At 41.7% G+C, this 23515-nt stretch overlaps 1 protein-coding gene across 1 annotated transcript; it reads left to right on the forward strand.

The window, feature by feature from the left end:
• The first annotated feature begins 15052 nt into the window (after positions 1-15052).
• LOC132828638 (thyrotropin-releasing hormone receptor-like) lies at positions 15053-15886 on the forward strand. The gene has a single exon (XM_060845688.1). It carries the CDS (start codon positions 15053-15055, stop codon positions 15884-15886), a length of 834 nt encoding a protein of 277 aa, XP_060701671.1.
• Positions 15887-23515: the final 7629 nt, after the last annotated feature.

The following is a 23515-nucleotide window of genomic DNA, read 5'->3' on the forward strand; positions in this document are numbered from 1 at the left end:
ACCGTATTTTCTGCAGATTCTTGTCACTGAGTGTCCTCTCCAAAACTCTGATACTTGCTCTCTCAGTTTTGTTATAACTTATGCCGTCAGTGATTCTTCTGTATGGGTGACTGTCGTTTTTCTACGAGTCAGTTTGTTGCAAATTGTCGCCAGAAGTTGAGAAACAAATATAGCAACAGCAAAAGAGCAGTTATTATTATAGTCACTCTCTGTACTCTGAGCTGTGATCGAAATATCCCATTGTACCTTACCTGCACACCTGCCTCTGTAATTGATGATGTGCCTTGGTACTGCAACACCAGAATAACCAGTTATTAGTCACCTGTGTGGATTACTTATGAAAAGTGATTCTAAAAGCTTGTCTTCCACTCATTATTATTTTCTTGCTTATTCTTTTAACCAAGTCGAGAGTATGTTGCTGGGAAAATACAGCAGGAAACTGATGAAGGGCTCATGTCCCAAACGTTGATCGTCCTGTTCCTCGGATGCTGTCTGACTTGCTGTGCCTTTCCAGCGACATACTCTCGACCTTGATAAAGCACCAGCATCTGAAGGCCTCACTTTCTCCTCCTCAATGTTTTAACAATCAACTAACAGCTTCTAATGCACACTGATGGCGAGGAGCCCATAGGAATGCACGGGTTCAGATGGACCCAGAAATGGAGAAAAGGAGAAAGTCCAAAATTTTATTTTCTGTGTCTCTCGAAGCTTAATCCTGTCCTAATCATTAATTCTTGTTACATTCCCCTGTATTCAACTTGCAAATATTTTATTTTTATCCGTCACCTTCAAATTCCACCGAAACCAATGGTATTCTGGTGGAAAGCAGTTACATGCTTCAGCTCTTGAGCTCCTGCGTTAGCCAGTTCATTTATGCAGGCAGCGAGGACAAATTTATAAAGGAGTTATTTAAAGAGATGAAACACTCTTTGAACCTGAATGTTACGTTATTTAAACGTGGGCATCATTGAAATTAAATGAAATAAATTAAAAGCTATATTACGTTATTTACGTTTGACATTTCTCACATCATATTTACGTTTCAAAACATCGTCGTTTCATTTCAGACCCTCACTCACTGTATAATTTTAATACTGCTTTCAGAAGTATTATAATTTTAAAACGGCTTTGAGGGCAGCACGGTGGCACAGTGGTTAGCACAACTGCCTCACAGCGCTTGAAACCTGCTTTCAATGCCTGACTCAGGCGACTGACAGTGTGGAGTTTTCACATTCTCCCAGTGTCTGCGTTGGTTTCCTCCCACAGTCGAAAGATGTGAAGGCCAGGTGAATTAGCCATGCCAAATTGCCCGTAGTGTGAGGTAAAGGGGTAAATATAGGGGAGTGAGTGGGTGGCGGTTCGGTGTAGAATGGTTGGCGTGAAGGGCCTCTTTCCACACTTTAAGTAATCGAATCTAAAAAAATGAATTCAGACAGTTCTCTTTTGGTTGTCTCCTCACAATCAAACTTCGTTCATTTTAAAAAGAATCGGTGAACAATTTGGCACCAACGTGGGAGTTAAAGGTTACAAACATTCATCTGTACTCGTATACCATTTTAAACTGTTGAGATAAAACAAAAACAAAGCTTCCTTAGGCATCTGTCGAACAAACTGAAACTTAGGGTAGACACTTAAGTGTGACCGTAAAATCATCATGCGTTATATATCGCAAAAAAATTACGTTTCTGAAGGTTCGAAAACTAAAAGAAGATTAATTGCAGAAGAAAGGCAGCCCGCCTAGAAGCAACATTGCACATCTGGAATCAACATTGCTCCTCCAGTGACCTTTCTGAAGAAGCGTCACTGGACTGGAAACAGTAACTCTACTTTCTCTTCTCATCCGTAGATTATCATTTATATTGTCAGCATCTCAGCACCATTTGTCTGTTCGTTCCTTTGGGAACAAAAGGGTAACTGCAGAAAATGATCTAACACAATTAATTTTCCGATTTTGCATTCCAGACGTTGTTTTCAAAATGGTCAAATAAGTCGTCATTCTCGTGGTCATCACGTCGAGACGAAGCAATATCCTTTTCTAACTAAATCCCAATTATACGCACCAAATTAATGACGAATAGAATTGCCAAATTGTTGGAATGATATCAATAATATTGGAAGTTTATGAAAGAACACTTCAGCCACAAATAAACAACAGCGGCAATGAAGATAGATTTATGAAATGTTCTGAGGGATTAATCTCTCTCTCCATCTATCTTCTTCAGTGCTGGGAACGTACCTGGAAAGCGGATTTCCCATGACTCATTCCCGCTTTTGTTTGATCGGACTGGAAAAGCTACCTGTAACTGAGTGTGCTGTTGAGGCATTTCAGAGAGCCGTTTCGAGATAGATACCATTTGTCAGGTATTGAATCCAATACAGGCATATGATGATTAATTTGTAGTCTAAAGTACATTAGCGTACACGACTTTGAATGACAATCCGGAAGATGGAATTTGCTCATTAAATGAGATGAAAATTTTGTTGTCAATGACTTAATTAACTGGATTAAAATAACCTGAATATTATTTGATGCACTCATCTGCTCATCATGAACGTTTGCTAACAACGTCAAAATTCAGAATATCCATTTAGAAGTCAACGGTAGAATTCCACAATCAATACATACATGAACAAAAGAACAAAGAACAAAGAAAATTACAGTCCAGGAACACACAGACATGCGGACAATATGCAAACTCCACACAGACAGTCACTCTAGGTTGGAATCAAACCTGGGCCCCAGGCACTGTGAGACAGTGGTGTTAAACAGTGAGCCACCGTGACATACTTTCTGTCAAGCGACTTCTCTCTACATCAAGCTGTTACACCCTGGCTCCATGTGACTTCATTTTCCTCTTTCCCCTGCCATGTGGAATCCTTACCAAACATTGTTCTCAATATCCTTGGTATTCCCATGAAAAAGACATTGATATAAGCAGATATTTGCAGGAGTGTTTATACTTGCACCAAACAAAAAAGGACTAAAAGCCAATGAATTCAGTGGAGGTGATGGCCTTGTCGTATTATCACTGGGCTATTAATCCAGAAACACAAAATCATTTCCTGGGGACATGGGTTAGAATCTCGTTATGGCAGTTAATGGAATTTGAATTCAATAAAATAAATCTGGTCGACTGATGACCATGAAGCCATTATCAATTGTCGGAAAAACCCACTTGCTTCACTATTGCCCACAAGGGAATGAAATCTGCCATCTTTGCCTGGTCTGGCCTACCTGCGTCTCGAGAGCCATACCAACGTGCTTGACACTCAACTGCCTTCTGAAATGGCCTAGCAAGCCATTCAGTCTTGTCATTTGCTAGGAACGCGCAAGAAAGAAAATGAGACCAGCAGTTACCTTGTAATCGAAGGAGATAATGGCAAAAATACAAACAGCCTTGTCGACCATGCAATATCATCCTAACCAGCATCAGGGGGCGAGTGCCGAAAATGAGAAAGCTGTCTCACAGACAAACCAAGCAATAACCTGATCAAGTCATTCTTATGGAATCATAACTAATAGTAACACTCCAGAAAAAAAAAATACCATTCCTGCATATGTCCTGTCCCAATAGCAGGGCAGACACAGCAGAGAGAGAGGCACAGTGGGATTCAGATGGAAGGGAGTTGCCCTGGGAGTCTTTGACATCGACTCTGAACTCCATTAAGTTTCATGGCTTGAGGTTAAATTTTGGCAAGTAAAACACTTCCTGGTCGTACGTACCGTGCTCCCTCAGCTGATCAATTAGTACTACTCAATGTTAAACAATACTTTGAGGAAGTACTGAGGGTGGCAATGGCACAAAATGTATCTGGGTGGGAGGTTTCAGTGTTCACCATCAATAGTGGCTCGGCATCAGCATTACTGACTGAGCTGGCCAGGTCGGGATTGAAATGCGAGACTGGGTCTAGGGCAGTTGGTGAAGGAACTACTAGGAGGAAAAAGCATATTTGACCTCATTGTTACAAATCTGCCTATTGTACAAGCATCAGGCTATGATCGTACAGGTAAAACTGCTCACCTTGTGGAGACCAAGCCCCGCCTTCACATAAAGAACAAAATCCATCGTTTTGTGTGGCACTATCATCGTGCTGAATGGAACAGACTTCGAATCGATCTGGCAGCTCAAGACTGGGCATGCATAAGGCGCTGTGGGCCATCAACAGCAGCAGATCTGTACTCCAGCACAATCGGCAAACACATGATCCGGCATATTACATCACCCAGCCATTACAATCAAGCCACTGGATCAACACTGGTTCAAAGGAGAGTGCAGCAGGACGTGCCAGGAGCAGCATCAGGCATACCGAAAACTGAAGAGTCAACAGGGTGAATCGACCACACATGACTACTGCGTGCCAAACGATATGAAGAACAATTGACAGACAGAGCGAAGAGATCCTGCAGCCAATGGATCCGAAATAAGGTCTGCAATCCATCCACATTCAGTCGTGAATGTTGATGGACAATTCAAAAACTCACTGGAGGAGAAGGCTCCTCAAATATCCCTTTCCTCAAATATCCCTTTCCTCAATGATGGAGGAGCCCAGCACATCTGTACAAAAGATAAGGCTGATGCATTCACAATAGTCTTCAGTTAGAAGTGCCGACTGAATGATACGTCTCGGACTGCGTCAGTGGTCCACAACAACACAATACCAGTACCCAGCCAATGCGATTCACTCCACGTGCTACCAAGAAACGACTCGAGGCAGTGGATACTGAAAAAGCAATGGGCCCTGATAATATTCCAGCAATACTACTGAAAACACAACTCTAGAATTTTCCGCTGCCTTGACAAGCTCTTCCAGTATAGTTACTACATAGGCTTCGATCCAGCAATATGCAAAATTGACCAGTGACGTCCTGGACACAAAAAGCAGGACAAATCCAATCCGGCCAAATACTACACAATCAGTCTACTTTCTGTCATCAGTAAGTAGTGGAATGGTTCATCAACAGTGCTATCAAGAAACACCGGCTCAGGGACGCCCAGTTTCATTTTCTCCAGGGTCACTCAGTTCCTGATCTCCTTATAGCCTTCGGTGAAACATGGAGAAAAGAGATGAACTGCAGAGGTGAGGTGAGTGACAGCATTTGACATCAAGCCCGCATTTGACTTAGTATTACATCATAATGCTTTTGCAAAACTGGAATCAATGGAATCAATCGGGGTGTTTTTGGGAGTGATGGGAAATACCGATTGTTATCTTCATGCCTGGCCCAAAGGAAGGTGGATGTGATTGTGAAACGTCAGTCATCTCAGCTCCAGGACATTGCTGTAACAGTGCCTCCAGGTAGTGTCCTCGTCCCAAAAATCTTAAACTGCTACATTAATGACCTTTCCTCTGTCATAAGCTCAGAAGTAAGGTTGTTTGCTGATGAATCGCATAGTGTTCACACCATTTCTTTCTCCTCAGACACTGGAACAGTCGCGCTCAAATGCAACAAGATCTGGTCAATATCCAGCCTTGGGTCGATGAGCGGTAAAGAACATTCACACGACATTCAAAAGACTTACAATGAAGTCTTATCATCAATAAAGGCACACTCACCACCATCCTTGACATTCAACGGTACCACCATCACTGAATCCTGCACTGTCAACATCCTTGTGGTTAGCATTGACTAGATAGTGAACTGGACTCATCATGTAAACACAGTGGCTCAAAGACCAAGTCAGAGACAATGGATACCGCGGCAAGTAACTCACCTCCTGACCCCCCAACTTATGTATTCAACAAGTCAAGAGTGTGATAGAATACTCTCCCCTTGTCCGGGTGGTGCAGCTCCAACAACACTCAAGAATTTTGACGTCATCCAGGATAAAGCAATTCACTGACTGGTACCACATCAAAAAATATTTTATGCGTTCACCACGGATGCTTAGTAGCAGAAGTTTGTACTATATTTCAGATGAAATAAAGAAATTCACCAAAGACCATTAGACATGCCTTTCCAAAATTAAAACCACTTTTGTCCAGAAGGACAAGAGCAGCAGGTATTTGGGAACACCATCAGCTGCAGAGTACATTTCAAACCACTCATCATAAGCACTTGCCTTTCCTTCACAGTCGTTTGGTCAATATCACGGAATTTTCTACCCCCACCTAAACCACCCACCCTCCCCATCCCCCACCCGCCCCCGCTACCCAGCGTTGTGAGTCAACAAAGAGCAAGTGGACTGCAGCGATCCAAGAAGGCAGCTCACCACTACCTCGTGAAAGGCAAATGCCGGTGGCTATCAATACTGGACAGTCAGATAAACCAAAGTCTCACAAATGAATTTAAAATAATCTGTCACTGCTTTCAACCTGAGTACAATGTTACTGGTTGTGATTGCATTCAGAATTTCCCGATATTGACATTTAATTAAGCTATTTAGATAAGTGTTGATAGAACGATTTTTCGTTTTTTTTCTAAAGTATTTGTTTCAACATCAGCCATTAAACTTTGATACCAATATGCCATATTTAAATGGTATTTTTATACTTGACAACAGAAAATAGATTCATTTGCTTATAAGTTATGTCATCGTTTACTGCAGTGAATGGGAGGGTTTTGTTTTCTTATTTAAGACATTCCCGAGCAATCATTCTGGGACTGTCTCAACAATATTATGTATTGGTAACATTTAAAAAGTTTATTCCTGTGCACAAATAAAGATGCAAACAGAGGGGAAAAGAAACGACAGGAAATTCAGAGGGTTCATAGTGTATGTTCATACGGAACATGGATTAATGTATTGTGCAGCAAAGAATGATAGGTACACATACAGAGAGAGAGAAAAAAAACAGAATTCGAAACGGATTGAGACCTACATGCAGAGACGAAGAGTTGCAGATACCTGTATGCGGAGCTTCCAAAACCCATTTGGTAAAGATTGGCTCCGATACATTGTGATTTTTTTTGTCTGTTGTGAAAGCTTGTTATGCATTTTCTATTTTAAAGACTGTATTTGGAAGGAACACTGGACTTCTGTGTTTTTTTAAAAAAAACTAACTGCAAGTCACGTTTGTTAAATGAAATGTTAAGAAAAACAGTCCTTCCGAATATACGAAGGGATGCATTTCAGCTGCTTAATTTTGCAACGCTGGAGTCAGATTGATCCATGAAATTGAATATGGAAGATCTGTCAGATATTTGTCCAATTCGCATTTCAATTCTATACTCTAGCTCTACCAAAACATTTGAATGGACAACGTGCGAAGAAGTAGAAGGTAAATAGTTTTGACGTGAAGGTGCCATTGCTAGCAGTTTTGCATTTCTGCATGTTGTGACTTCAACGTTATCTAAGTCAATGTATAAGTGTGCAATGTTTATTTCGCGTATTTATAATAATAGATATCTCTTATTTCCAACACAATGAATAACGGCTGAGTGTCAGTCCAGCTTAATATTGTAGGCACATTAGAGTTATATTTCCCCTTTTTGCATGCATTGAGGCTTCTTGTGTTGTTAGTATCTCGATCCAAATTGAAATTGATGAAGGTATTGACATTCCAACGTATGGACAGCATATGATATCCCCATTAAATGTTTGACCTCAGGAATTTTATTCTTTCCTTGCACAGTCTCCACGCATTACGAATCAAACGTGGAATTTGCAATAGTGCTGAAAAACAACTAAGTGCGAACTAATTCCATTGCTATAATTTTCTCATTCCCAAATTTCTGAAATGCCATTCAAGTTCTCAATTGCTGATTCGAATGTAACATTTTCATTAACTCTTTTGGCGGTCATGGCTCAAATTGTCAGCCCAGTTTTGTTTTGACCCAACGTTTTGCATCGGTTATGGAGCTCCATTCAAAACAGCAAGTCAAGGTTGCACGCTCTACTTCTATTGTGCCTCGGAAGTGACGTGGTTGTAAACCAGGCAGGAAAATTAGCATAAACTGCTGTGGTCACTTTGAAGATGTTTTTCACCATGTACGATCCGGTTCACTGTTAAATGAAGGCATTTTTGGGCAGATTTATTTAATATTCTGCTGGCTACTTCAAATAAACGAAGGCATCACTATTCCTGATAAGTTCAAATTTAAGCATATCAGACGCAACAGTCATTCAGCCTGTCAACAACATAAATCAATACATGTACACTTGCACATGAACACGTGGACTCATTGACTCAAACTATGATGTGTTCTTTGGATAACAGGCAAAAAGAATACCGCAAGTGAAATGGAGAAAATGAAAGACATCCTACAACCACTTCATATGGAGAAAGAAAGAAAGAAAAACCTGGCGAGTCGAGCAAAATGATGGAAATACGTATCTGGCAAAATGCCTTTTATCATTTGCAATTCAAAACATATGAAATTAATGCAGCACAAAGAGCATTCAAGCAGAGGTTTTTAACTTTCCTTTTTTCAAATCTGATCTCCTTTAACTTTAGAGTCATAAATTCACAGAGATCTAGAACACCGAATATCGTCCTACAATTCATCATGCCCACGCTGGTGCAAACGACCTGACTATGCAAATTCCATTTTACAACATGAGGTGCATAGTTTTGGATGCCATGACATAGAATTAACAACATGGAAGGCGACCTTCACTCCAACTCCCTCGCACTGACCAGATATCATTAACCGACCGACATATTGACCAACATTTGTGAACACTTTTCGACACCGTATACAAGGAGGATGTGCTGGCATGGAGGGATTTCTGAGAGGTTTATTTACAAGGATGAAGAGCTTGTCATATGCGGAGCGATTGCCTACTCTGGGCCTGATTTCCAAGGTGTGTAGACGGATGACGGGAAGTTTATTTGAAACAGAATACGGAGAGAACTGGTTAGAGACAATATGGAGAAGATGTTTGCATGAGTAGCAGAGACTAGGACGAGAGGACACACCCGCAGAGTGACGGGATTGCCGTTCAAAACTGAGAAGAAGGAAAAACCAGGGCAGTGGAAAAGACAAGAGGAAAATCCGTCTGGAAGCACAAGGGCAGTAGATCAACGTTCGTTCACTGTCACTGATCCAATATTCCGGAATTTCCTCATTCAGGACATTGTGAGTCAACCTGTGAAGTGCAACCATTCAAAATATGAGTTCATTAGCACCTACCCAAGTCTAACTACGAACCCAGCGATGCACATTTCCCATGAATGAATGAGAATAAAAAGAATACTAAGCAAAAGCACTCCCCCACCCCCACCCCACCCCCACATTTGATGGTCATGTTACTTTACGCAGTCAGTTTTTCATGTCAAGTCTTTTCCCATGGAAGCAAGATCTACATTTTCCACTGACCTGGCCACAAGGAAGTACATTAATTCCCGTTCGGGGAATGAAGGTTCCCTGCCCATCTACAATCAATATTTTTTAATCCTTTCTTGCCAACTCAGTGAGGGCTGGGGATGAATATCTGCAGGAAGTATTATTGAGAAACATGTCAAAAACAAGCCAAGATGCCTATTGAGAGAGTGAAAATAAAAATGGACCGTGAGTGGTCACGAAGCACTGACTATTCTGATAGTGGTGGTAGGCGGGTGATGATGACAATGTAGGTGCTGCACTTGAGCCTGCATGTTATCTCTGAAAAATATCGACTGTTCATTTATAGCAGTACACAGGGCTGACTGGTCTCTTTCTGTGCAGGAGCATCTCTGTATTATCTTCTGCCTGCCTGTGTTGTTCATCTTCACACGCAATTTTCTCAGTAAGATTGCGTAAAGAGATTAACAACAGTCCAAATATTAACTAGGACTGCAAAGGTTTCTGCAGCTGGAATTTAATCAAGCAAAGACTCTTTTTTTTTCATTCTGAGAGCAGGATAGAAGAAATACGAGACAAATGTTCTGAGCAGGGCAAGCGGTAGGGGTGCGGCATTGAGAATAGTTACATTGCAGCTCTCATGACTAACCACAATTATGATGGATTCAATGAAGCAATCATCCAAAAACTTCATTTCAGCGCAATGTTGAGAGCCAGCGCTATTCTGACCCACCATTGAAAGAGATGGAATTCATATTCACGAGAACATTCCTGTTCAGTATCCAGTTTTTCTGATAACTGTTTCCCATTTAACATGATTTAAAAATAGTGCATGCCCAATTCAACTTCTATCATGCAAGAATTTCCCTCGAATGATTCTGTTTAAAAACCGGACAAGAACGAAACGGGCTCGCCATGATGAGTAATTGGCATTCATTATTCGGTCAATATACTCACTTCCGGCCACAGGAATTTTCCCCTTCAGTTGAAAAGATGCTGAAATTAATAAGGACTGAAATGTCCTGACACACAAATTAGAGGAAGAGTTGAATATTTTCACTCATATCCAGTGACTTTATATCTCATTGATCCCATCGGAATTGTTTTGGATTTGTAATAAAAGGAGGAAATACATTTTGTTTCGACAACTTACCTTCGAGCAATGAACTATCAAACCCTGAGAGGGATTTGAACCCCGGCTGCATTAGGAAGAGTATTAATTGCCAACTACTCGACCAACAAAGAATTAACAACACTGCTCCCGACATTGCTCTTTGCCACATGTTTTTTTTCACAACTAGCCACTTTTCTGCTCTAGACCTTGTCTTACCATGGAAATGAAAGAATTCCCTCATCTGTACCAATAAAAATTGCTATTCCCTCGGACATGATATGTACTCTTCTCCATCGTATGGAAAGCCTGCACTCTTTGAACTAGATTTTGCTCACATCCCCAAATGTGTCTCAGTGTCACACTGTTGTATATGTCCCTGGAAGACCATCTGCGAATGTTTCCAGAGGCCAAGATGCAGGACTTGCTGATCTATCCGTAAGGGCGTTAAATGAAAACTGAAGAAAATCTCCTGTTACATCGATCTTCCTGATATATTTTTTTTCTATCATTTTAACAATAAATCGCACAATGGATGTGACAAAAGGTTGTTTTATACATTTTAGACGACACTTTATAACTTCAGCAGAATCGGTGTTACAAGGAGAAGGCAGAATATTAGCAAGAAAAGAATCTCAAAGAAACTGGACAGTCATGTTGTTCTGAGTGACTCCGTCTGAAATATTCCATGATTCTCAAACCTCCACTGGGAAGTCGCTTGAGATCTGAAATTGATCCTTTCATCCACGTGGCCAGTCCTGTACTTAGTGCTGGGGGGTAAGACAGAGTATAGTGTCAGATTGCTCGGACTTTACTCATATGTTAAGCCTTCCTTTCCTGGGATAATTCTTGTGACGCTCCACTGGGTACATAGGGTCAAAGCATCCTTCCTGAGGTCTGGAGTTAACATTGCTCCCAATACTCGAACTGTGATATGACTAGTACCCAAACTTGGTCTGATACTGAACCAAGGTTCCTGAATCTGTGAAGCAACAGTGCTAAAAAAATTAGCGACTGTGACACAAGTGGATTCGGAATAAAAATCCACTTCATGCAATTTGACCAGCAATGCAGATGACAGAAATTGAATTCACTAAATAAAAACAAAAATTTAGAGTCTCATGATGACAGGGAATCCATTAACGACTGTTGGAGAGAAATTATCTGACTCATTCATGTCCTACACAGAAGGAAACTTCCATGCTTACGTGGTTTCGCCGATATGTAGTCATAGGCTTCTGGAAATCCGTCAATCTGTAAATCTGACATGCACAACAACTCGGGGAGTAAACATATGCAGTGGCCGTGACTTGCCTTGGGAACTTTGGCGATTTTAAGCTACTGTTTCCATAAGTGACACTCAAAACATCAGACTTCTTAAGAAATTCTGAGGAATTTTCGAGCAATAAACAGGAACAATAAACTTAATGCGAATGGATGATGATTGAATGTTCAATTGGACTTCGAATAAAATGGTTATGAAATTGGAATCCAAAGTTAGCGACAGAACAAGATAAAAACAAGATCACAGAAACTCAAAATATTTTCTGCAATAATCAAACAGTCGTGATAATTCCACTGTGTTCTGACATGAATGGTTTCAGATCAAAAATTGTTTAAATACTTTTGCATTTATTGTAAAAACAAAGTGTTGCGAATGACTGAAGAATCATTGTAATCTGGCTACTTATAGAAGCCCAGAGACTGAAATGTAGAAATTTGAATGGAATAGAGAAGAAAACAATCTCACGAATTTGATGCAAATGAAATGATTATGGGGTTTGATGCTATCATGTAAATGTGGTGAAGACGTCAGGTGATATGTTGGCCTTCATAATGGACGGAATGATCTGGAGGTTCTGGACTTGGGGTGGACAAAACAAAAAGCACACAAGCATCGTATAAGTGATGGTCTCGGACCGGCTGTTATTTGATTTTTAACTTCATAATCGAATTTAGAATAGAAGAGCAGGGATGTCTTACTACTTTGGCATAGGGTCACATTGAGACCACAGGGTATTTTGGCTGTGGAGGGAATGCAACGAATGTTTGCAAGACTGATACCTGGGATAGTAAGACTATCATACAAAGAGAGACTGGATTAGTTAGAGCTGTATGTACTGCCGCTAGGAACCATGAGGGGTATCTCATCGAAGACTATGAAAACCTAGCAGGAGTAACCAAAGATAAGGATTCCAGAACTAAGAGAGTCTCCAAGAGTCGAATGGACTATTCCTGCTTCAAATTACTGTGTTTCTACATAGATTCCCAACTGGGTTGGGGACCAAATCGCGCTTCCACTGTGATCACATGCACTGAATAATGATCAGGAGGCCGAGTTCGGCAAAGTTTGCCATGAACGCTTCCTTTCTCATCGCAGGTAACCAGGAAAATCAAAGCTTTCGGCTTATCTCCATGTCCAGGCCGCTATCGTCTCTGTCACGAAATGCTATAGGGAAGGCTTTAGGTCTCAGCATATTGCACGCTAAACTATCAGGAAAGTAAATAATTGTTTTATCAAAGCTTAAACAGCACCTGAGCCACAACGGCTCGGATCTGCTTGTTGTGACGACGTTCATAAAACCGAACGAATTAATGAGGTCTCCAGAGCCTGTAATGAATTATAAAAAGCACAATTTTTCACTGAAATTCTGAATGAGCTCACAGCATCTAATAAACATGCATGAAACCGTAAAAGGCCTTCTGTTTGCCATTTACTATCCCGTAATTGCAGTTATCGGAGTTCCAGGTGAGGTACTGTACTCGTTAGAGACTGCATGAATGTTCTGTAAGCGACAGTATATGAGGCACTTTGTTCGAACGCTTCACCACTTTTCAGGTACTCTGTATTCGAGTTAATGTCTTCTGAATTCAACTTCACCAGTACAGTGGACTTCCTTTAACTGTGATAATTGTTTTTCATCACACTTGTATTACTTCGGTTTCTCAACCTCATGATCTCTGCCACTTCAATCATTTTGACAACATTTGGCGGGTTTAATCTGTAACTTTTCCACGTTATTCAAATTCTAAATTCTAAATCATAAGGCTTCTTCATTATTCCCTGCAATTTGAAGTTCAGTAATATTCCATACTTTGAAGCGAATGCAATGTCATTGATCTAATTATGTAATTCATACCGTTTAGTGTTATATCTTGCCAGGTGATTGTAATTCTAATGGGCAATTGGCTCTATTCCTGCAGTGGATTTGCATATTGTTGCCGTGACGTCCATTCTATTCTACGCTGGCATTGATTCTGTGCGTGGGGGTGAATTAAAGAATGTTTACTGTTGTGTAAATGAGTTCTGTCGTCGCCCTGAACGTTGCATTTTATTTTCTCAGTGCAAATTATGTCATTTTCTGTTATTCATTGCAGCTATCCATAATTTGCCACATCGATCACAGTGTATAGTTGCTGATTTATTATGGCATTAACAACTACAGAAAAATAAATACAATGATTCAATAATTGTGACGCATTAACAGAAGAATAATGTATCAATACATTTAAATGTGGAAAATGATAAAGGCAAAGCATACGACACCGAGATAATGACCAAATGTCTTTTTAACAGTCTGTCTGGATATATTTGATCACATTTCCGTTGCCTAATTATCCTGAGATGGAACGTGAATCCAAACGTTCCGACCCAAGGTAATGCCTTTACCCCTGCAACAACATTCTGAAATGACTTCTGGATAAATATCGTGATCATTGCATTTTCATGGCTCACTGATACATGTTTTTCTTTTGTTCTCAGCCTCCCCAAACCTCAGTCGTTCAGCATTATTATCCTTCACAGCATTCGCTATCGTTGAGAGTTCTTTACCGACTGGTTTCATTGCTTTTCATTTTCTCTTAACCCTTCAGAAATGCCCACACTCATTTTAATCATATTATCCAGATTGAGTAAAATCCGACATATAGTACGATCTTTCGTAGCCATGATGAATGGATTCTGCCTTACAGTGTCTACTCAACACTGAAATTGTTGAAACAGAAAGGGACACACGTGCTTTGGGCGACATTTTACAAGAGTGTTTCCTTGTTTGCACGTTGCCATCTGTATTTGTACTCCATCAATTCGAAGCCAACAAATTGCAATTTATTCCTCTGTGTTGGAGCTCAAATTTTCAACTGAGCTACACAAAGCATTTCCTTTTAAAGAAGTTGATGATAGAATTATTCTCATTTTGCATTACGCTTGACATGAATCTTTTTTCGGCATCTTCACTACTGGTTTTTCAATAGTCAATCATTTGAACGTCATTGTTAGGTGTGCAGTGTGACATATTAAATGTCCATGTTGATTTAATTGCTTGTTATAAGTTAGACTAGCTTTAGCTAATTCAAAACTTCCTGCAATTTTCTGTACTGTTTGCAAATCAGTTCTGCCTTCTTCAATGTTACAAGGCATTAAATTAATTTTGCAATATATAGAGCTGTGTTGTTCTTTCTCATCTGGACGCTCTGATAAATTAGATGATAAAAAGTGTGGCTAGATTGCAGCACAATTCACATTGGAGATTTGCATCATGAAAGCATCAAATTTACGAACTATCATTGAAGAAATATGACTCATTTTGGGATTAAAATTTGTAGCATTCATTTTCTTTCTCTCTCTGTCTATTACAGCAAACTTAGCAGTTATTGTCATCCTCTCTCGAAGACGTTGTGGTATTTCTGCATGCATCACATATTATCTAGTGTCAATGGCGGTGTCAGATCTCACGGTCATAGTGACAGCTGTCATATTAAACCGTGTTGCTGGAATTTATTTCCCTTTCAGTTTTCTCTCCATTACGCCCGTGTGCAGTTTGCGCTCTGCAATCAATTATGGATCTATTGATTGTTCTACATATTTAACAGTTGCTTTCACCATTGATCGATTTATCGCCATCTGTTGTCCGACGCTCAAAATAACATATTGCACCAGGAGAATGGCGATGCGCATTGTAGGAATTGTGATCACATCATGTTGCATAAAAAATGTGTTTCTGTACTTCATATATGAACCGAGGTACATGGTAAAAAATATACCCTGGTTCTGTAACATAAAAGATATGTATTTCACTTCACTTGCATGGACTGTATATGAATGGATTTTTACAATTTTATCCACTTGTCTCCCATTCATTCTGATTTTACTGCCCAATGTTCTGACCGTCAGATCCATTCTCGTGGCTAATGGAGCCCGCACTCGACTCCAGAACAGGAATATTGGAAAAAATCAGAGCGATGCAGAGCTGGAGAAGCGGAAAAAGTCAATTGTTTTGCTATTCGCCATTTCAGGAAGTTTCTTTCTGTTCAATGCATTGTACTTGATAACAATCATGTACGTCCGCATTGGGAATCTTACATATGCTTCGGGTTCTGATTTTAATAATCTCCCTTTTGTCCTCAATGAAAGTGCAATTATGCTTCAGTTTTTGAGTACCTGCATTAACCCGTTTATTTATGCTGGAACTCAGAATAAGTTCAGGGCTGAGTTAAACAATCTGGTGCAACATCCTTGGAGACTTTTACTCAAAAAGCTGAAGATCTGAAGTTAGGCAATAGGGAGAGAGCACGCTGTTATTGTCAATAAATTAGTAGCCTGGAGTTTCAGACTGATACTGAGAGCATACTTTGTGAAATGGGTCAATAAAGTATGTATCAATAACAGTACTTTCCAAATTCTGACACAATTCCAACCTCATTCAGCGAAGGCTTCCAGGGATGGAAGTATTCAAAGTTGATCTGATTGCGTCTGTGTATGACCACAATTCCTCTGAAATGTGATTGGCTATGAACTGAAATAGTAGAGCAAATTGTTCAATTTAAGGGCCATTGGGGACAGGCAATTGATACGACACTAATATCGAAACTTTGTGTTCATCAAATCGAAACACCAAGGAAAGCTCGTCTTAGGTCATCTTCTGTTAAAAGATGAGTGAGTGGAAGGCTCTCTACTTCCACTATTGAAAGAAAAATGACAAATCATTTGCCTAATACAATAGCAAACAAAAAGCTCTTTCCCCTAACTGAACACAATCCAAACAACATGTTGTCCCGCTAACACACGTATTAACTATTACATCAACTTTATTTCAAGTCCACACAGTGTCTGTTTCCCTCCTACCTTCTCTCTTCCTCCTGCTGGTCTCCCTTCTTCTTTCCCTTTTCTGTGAGTATATTTTACAGGAAAAAGGGACCCTTTCAATAGTGAAAGTTTTCAAATACTTCATTTGAGAGCAGGCTTTTAAATGGGTAGTTAGTTCTCCGGGTCAACAGCAGTTGCTCTTCCAATTAGTGGCAGTCGGTTTGATGAATTGTACCTGTTTTTCTATCACCCAATGTGCTTTGATGTCATTTATCCGATATTGTCACAACAATACATTCACATTCGATTAGATCTTGCTATCTTAGGCATCGCATGAAGTACTTGGTTAAATTTGAATTGTTGTCAAAACAGCAACCAAAACCTTGGGCAACTGAGCCTACACTTTACGTTTGCATCAATATTCAGAAAAAAAGCTCCACTTCAAAGTGGTCATAAATGCTTTCGACTTCGTAACACAATGACTGTTGCCTTTGACAGCAATTGTCCATCAAATAGTTGAGGGGTGCACAGTAAGAATTATAAACAGATTGACTGGGATATATCTTTGATGAGAACTGCTTGCGTTCTGTAAATAAAGTAGAATGCAACACGATTTGATTTTTCTTTCTCATATTCAGCTGTATTACCATTTTGTTCAGGTTGTTACTAAGTTGCTAAATAATCGCCATTTCATGGATGAGAATAATATGCCATTTTGGCACATCAGAAAGTGTTAGCAGGCACAACCCAACAGAGAGAACACCGGGAATCTTATTTGTTCTTGTGTTTAATTTGTAAAATGCTAAACCGAATGTATCAAAGATTTTGTAACCTGGAGACGATTTTAATGCTTTGCGACAACAAATGGAAGCGCAAGTATGTTAACAAAAAATGAAGATGAGCTATTTCAGAAGAGATTGCGTACAGTTCTGGCATCCCTATTTTTGGATGAATGGAAAAAGTGCAGAGGAGATTTACCAAGATGCTTTCTCGTCTGGAGGGAAGGTCTTATGAGGAAAGGCTGAGAGATTTGGGTCTGCACTCATTGTAAAGAAGAAGGCAAAGGGGGATTTGACAGAGACATCCATGGTGATCAGAGGATTAGATAGGGTAGACAGTGAAGGACATCCACCCTCCCCTCTGACCTATCATCTCCATTCTCACCCCCATTCACCTATTGTACTCTATGTTACATTCTCCTCACCCCCAAGCACTCTCATTTATCTCATTACTCTGCAGGCACGTGCCTCTATTTCTGAAGAAAGGTTTTTGCCCGAAACGTCGATTATTCTACTCCTCAGATGCTGCGTGATCTGCTGTGATTTTCCAGTACCACTCTAATCGAGACTCTGGTTTCAGCATCTGCTGTCCCTGTTTTTACCTCGTTGATTTTCACCCTACTGCGACTCCTCTTTCAAGGATGCCTGCCTAGATGAAGCATTCTTTCTTTCTCTCTCTATACGAATCTCTGAGTCTCTCTCTCACTGCAACCCCCAGGTCATCTCCTCTACCATGAAGCTCTTCAACCATGTCCTGAAACAGACTCGCTACCACAGCATCTTCTGCCTCAGAACATTTCGACCTCAGGGCATCAATGTGGACTTCACCAGTTTCCCCATTTCCCCACCCCACCTCACTTCAGATCCAACCTTCAAGCAGAGCACCGTACCCATGACCTGTCCAAGCTGCCTATCTTCCTTTCCACCTCACCAGTCCACCCTCCTGTCTGACCTAGCACCTTCACTACCACCCCCATCCACCCATTTTACTCTTTGATACCTTCCCCAGCCCCCTCTCTTGATCCATCACATCCATCCCCACCCCATTCGCCTATTTTAATCTATGCTGCTTTCTCCCCAACCCAACCCCACGACGTGCTAACGTCGTCACTTCAGTCACATGAAGGAAATTTAAACAATGCTTAGATAAGCACATGGATGGTTTTGGGATAGTGTAGAGGACGAGATGAGAAGAGTTCATATGTCAGTGCAACATCGAGGGCCAAAGGGACTGTTCTGCGCTTTGGTATTCAATGTTCCATCCTCAGTGCCACTCGCTGAAACAGTGGGCATTGCTGAGATAAGAGCAGAAAGAGAATAGTACGCCGTTCAGTCCCTTGAGTCTCTTCCACCACTTATTGAAATCATGACTGATGTTTGGCATGACTCCATGTATCTGCCTCTGATCCAGAGCCGTGAATTACTTATAGTTACAGTGGAAAACATCTCGAATTTAAAACTACAAACATTTCAAACGTTAACTGCCTTCTGTGGACGAGTTTTTTTTCAACATCTCACCCCCCCCCCCCCACTCTGTGTGTCGAAGCGCTTCCTAGCATGTCTGCTGACTGATTGGACCAAATACAAAGGCTATTTCCCCAGTTCTTCAAACTCCACACAATTGAAATTCTTACTCTTTATCGAACTTGCTTTTTTTCATGTTAATGTCTTGAGGACAGCAATCAGATCACTTCCTGAGCTTCCAAATTCGAGATAATATATCTGGAGACACACATTCTGTGCGAGACGCTTGACATTGTCGTTGGGCTCCCTTGTTTGCCTCGATATATCTTAAATGACGCTGTCGTTCCCACCCCGATCACCTTCACTGCAACGCATTGCAGGCACCCACCAACCTCCACGTAAAGGAATTTACACGCATATCTCCCCTGAACATTTTCCCCCTCACTTTGAATGCGTGACCCCACGTAATTGAATCCCCTCTATGGAAAAAAAATCTTGTTATCCACCGTGTCTATACCTCTCATGATTTTGTCGAACTGAATCAGGTCCTCATTCAACCTTGGTCGTTCTAATGAAAACCATCCTAATATACTCAACCTCTCTTCATAGCTAGCGCCCTCCATGTCGGGCAACATCCTGGTGAACTTCCTTTGCACTGTCTCCAAAGCGTAAAAAATGAGGTCTGCAGATGCTGGAGATCACAGCTGAAAACGTGTTGCTGGTCAAAGCACAGCAGGTTAGGCAGCATCTCAGGAATAGAGAATTCGACGTTTCGAGCATAAGCCCTTCATCAGGAATGAGAGAGAGTAGCCAAGCAGGCTAAGATAAAAGGTAGGGAGGAGGGACTTGGGGGAGGGTCGATGGAGGTGGGATAGGTGGAAGGAGGTCAAGGTGAGGGTGATAGACCGGAGTGGGGTGGGGGCGGAGAGGTCAGGAAAAAGATTGTAGGTTAGGAGGGCGGTGCTGAGTTGAGGGAACCGACTGAGACAAGGTGGGGGAGGGGAAATGAGGAAACTGGAGAAATCTGAATTCATACCTTGTGGTTGGAGGGCTCCCAGGCGGAAGATGAGGCGCTCCTCCTCCAGCCGTCGTGTTGTTATGTTCTGCCGGTGGAGGAGTCCAAGGACCTGCATGTCCTCGGTGGAGTGGGAGGGAGAGTTAAAGAGCATCGAAATCATTTTCATAATGTGGCAAACAGAAATTTACACAGTATTCCAAACGTGGCCGAAGCAAAATCCGATACAAACGTAACATGGCCTGCCAACTCTTGTATTCAATACCCACTTATTGGGCACGTTAGCACAGTGGTTAGCACTGCTGCCTCACAGCACTAGAGACCCGGGTTCAATTCCCGCCTCAGTGTGGAGTTCGCACATTCTCCCCGTGTCTGTGTGGGTTTCCTCCCACAGTCCAAAAATGTGCAGGTTAGGTGAAATGGCCATGCTAAATTGCCCGTAGTGTTAGGTGCAGGGGTAAATGTAGGAGAATGGGTCTGTTTTGGTGCGCGTCGGTGTGGACTTGTTGGGCCAAAGGGCCTGTTTCCACACTGCAAGTAATCTAATCTAATCTACCCCGTCCAAGGAAGGAAAGCATGCTGTATCACGACTTGATCACTGTACTGACTTCCATTGCCACCTTCAGGGAACAGTGGACCTGAACACTCAGATTCCTCTGTACATCAATTTTCCCCAGGACTTTTCCATTTACCGGATAGTTCGCTCTTGAATTGGATCTTACAAAATGCATCGCCCAACATTTGCAGGGATTGAACTCCAACTGCCATTTCTCTGCTCAACTCTACAATCTATCCATACTCTGCTGTAATCTCTGATAGCCCCCTTCACGAGCTGCTACTCTACCAATCTTATTGTCATCTGCAAACTTGCTAACCAGACCACCTATACCTTCCTCCAGATTATTTATGTATATCACAAATAACAGTGGTCCCAGCACAGGTCCCTGTGCAACACCCACTGATCACATTTGTCCATTTTGATGAACTCCCGTTCCATTACTTCTCTACGTCTCTTGCTGCTCAGCCGGTTTTCTTTCCATCTACCTCGTACATCCTGGACCTCTTGCGAATTCACTTTCTTCATCAGCCTACCAGGGGGAACCTTACCAAACGCCTTACTGAAGTCCATGTCTGTGACAACTCCAGGCCTTCCCTCATCAATCAACTTTGTCACTTCTGCAAAGAATTGTGTTAAGTTGGTAGGTCATGATCTTCCTTTCACGAAACCATACTGCCTGTTACTAATATACCCATTTTCTACCAAATTGGAACAGATATTATCCATCAGTATGTTCTCCAACAGCTTCCCGAAAACTGACGTTAGGCTCATCGGTCGACAATTACCTGGATTATCCCTGCTACTCTTCTAAAGCAAGGGGCAACAATATCAATTCTCCAGTCATCCGGGATGTCACCCATTTTCAAGGATGCTGCATATATACCTGTTCAGATCACAGCTATTTCCTCTCTCGCTTCCCTCAGTAACCTGTGATCAATCCCATTCAGACTTGGGGACTTGTCCACCTGAATGCCTTTTTCAATACCCAACACGTCTTCTCTCCTTATGCTGATTTGGTCGAGAATAATCAAACATCTGTCCCCAAGCTCAGCATCCGTCTTACATCTCTCCTTGGTGAATTCCGATTCAAAGTAGTCATTAACAATTTCTCCCATTTTCTGGCTCCATGAGTAACTTTCTTACTTTCTGTTTGAGTAGGCAAATCGTTTCTCTAGTTATACTCTTGCTCCTTTCATATGAATCAAAGGCTTTGGGATAACCCTGTTTGCCAAAGATGTCTCATGACCCCTTTTAGCCATCATCAAAACTCGTTTCAGATTGATCCCGTATTCCTGATATTCTTTCAAAGCTTCGTCTGTTTTCAATCGCCTAGACCTGATGTATTGGCCCTTTTTCAGCGTTTAACCAGTCTCACAATTTCATCTGTCATCTGTTTAGGGAACAGGAGTGGGAGCTGGATGAACGTTGGGCCATGAGGAAGGCAGAGCCTGTGATAGACAAGAGTTACAGAGAAACAATTATTCCTAGGCACGAAGAAAGCTGGACAACTGTTCAAACAGGGAAAAACATTCAGTGGAGGGATCCCTCGGGGTCAGTCCCCTGAAAAACAAGTATACCGTTTTGGATACTCTTTGGATGGACGACTTACCAAGAGTGTACAGTGGGGTGCAGGTATCTGGCGCAGAGTCTTTCTCTGTTGAACAGAAGGGAATAGAAAAAACGAGGAGAGTGTTAGTCATTGGGGACACAATAGTTAGAGGGTAAGATAGAAGTTTTATTGGAAACGGACGAGACTCACGATTGTTGTGTTGGCTCCCAGGTGTCAGAATATGTGATGTCTCGGATCATGTCTTTGGGGTCTTGAAGGGAAAGAGATACAAGCCCCAAGTCGTGATCCACGTAGGTACCAACGATATAGGTAGCGAGAGATAGGGATGTAAGGCAGGATTTCAGGGAGATCGGGTGGAAGCTGAGAGCTGAAACTGAGTTGTTATCTCTGAGTTGTTACCCGTGCTAAGTGATAGCGAGGAAAGGAGTATGATGAGACATCCACACGTGGCTGCAGGGAAGGTGTAGGAAGAAACGTTTAAGGTACGTGGATAATTGGGGCTCATTCTGGAGAACGTGGGACCTCGATAAACAGGACAGTATTCAATTGAACCAGCGGGGTACTAATATCCTGGGTGAGAAATTGGCGTTGTCATTCAGATAGGTTTAAAGTAGCTCAGCAGGGAGATGGGAACATGAGGTGTCGTTCCAGCGCACAGGGGTATGAGAGTTGGGAGGGCATGGACAGAATTTCGCGGTCACGGGTATGTGCTGGCAGACAGCAAGCTGGTTTGAAGTGTTTCTACTTCAACACCAGACGCATCCGAAATCAGGTTGGTGAACTTGCAGCATGCATGGGTTTCTGTGACTTCGATGTTGTGGCCATGGATAGAACAGGGCCAGGCATGGGTGCTGCAGGTTCCATGGTTTAGATCTTTCATCGAGAACAGGCAAGACGATTAATGAGGGAGAATTAAAAATCACACACCACCATGTTATAGTCCATCTGGTTTAATTGGAAGCACACTAGCTTTCAGAGCGCCGCTCCTTCATCACAATGACCTGATGAAAGAGCGGCGCTCTGAAAGCTCGTGTACTTCCAATTAAACCTATTGGACTATAACCTGGTGTTGTGTGAGTTTTAACTTTGTACACCCCAGTCCAACACCGACATCTCCAAATAATGAGCGAGAGGTGTGGCCTTGTATGTCAAGGATAGTATAATGGTGGCTCAAAAGAACTATTGACGAGGACTCGGCGATTGAGGTAGTCTGGGCTGATATTAGGAATAGGGGAAGAGTGGTTGCTTCTTTTTGGTCGGCATCTGTAGATTTCCAAGGAGGTTGATGAGATGATTGACAAAATGGTCCTGGGTAGGAAAGGAACAGGGAAAGGACTGGAGGATTTTAACTCCCCCAATATTGACTGGAAATGTTATAACTCTCGTACATCGGATGGATCACATTTTGTCCAATGTGTGCAGTAGGATTCCTGTCACAGTACTTTCAAGGTCGGACAAGACGGGAGGCTACATTGGATCTGGTGCTTGGGAATGAACCAAGCCAGGTGTTTGATTTCGTGGGAGGTCAGCACTTTGGAGAGAGTGACCATAGTTCAGTTACATCTAGTTTAGCGTTGGAAAGGGATAGGTACATGCCACAGGGCAAGAGTTATCGATGGGGCAAGAGCTATTACAATCCGATTAGGCAAGACTTAGGATGCATAGAATAGGGTATATGGGTACAACTGAAATTTTTTAATGATCAG

Source organism: Hemiscyllium ocellatum, chromosome 27 (genome assembly GCF_020745735.1).
Source record: "Hemiscyllium ocellatum isolate sHemOce1 chromosome 27, sHemOce1.pat.X.cur, whole genome shotgun sequence".
Classification (NCBI taxonomy): Eukaryota; Metazoa; Chordata; class Chondrichthyes; order Orectolobiformes; family Hemiscylliidae; genus Hemiscyllium; species Hemiscyllium ocellatum.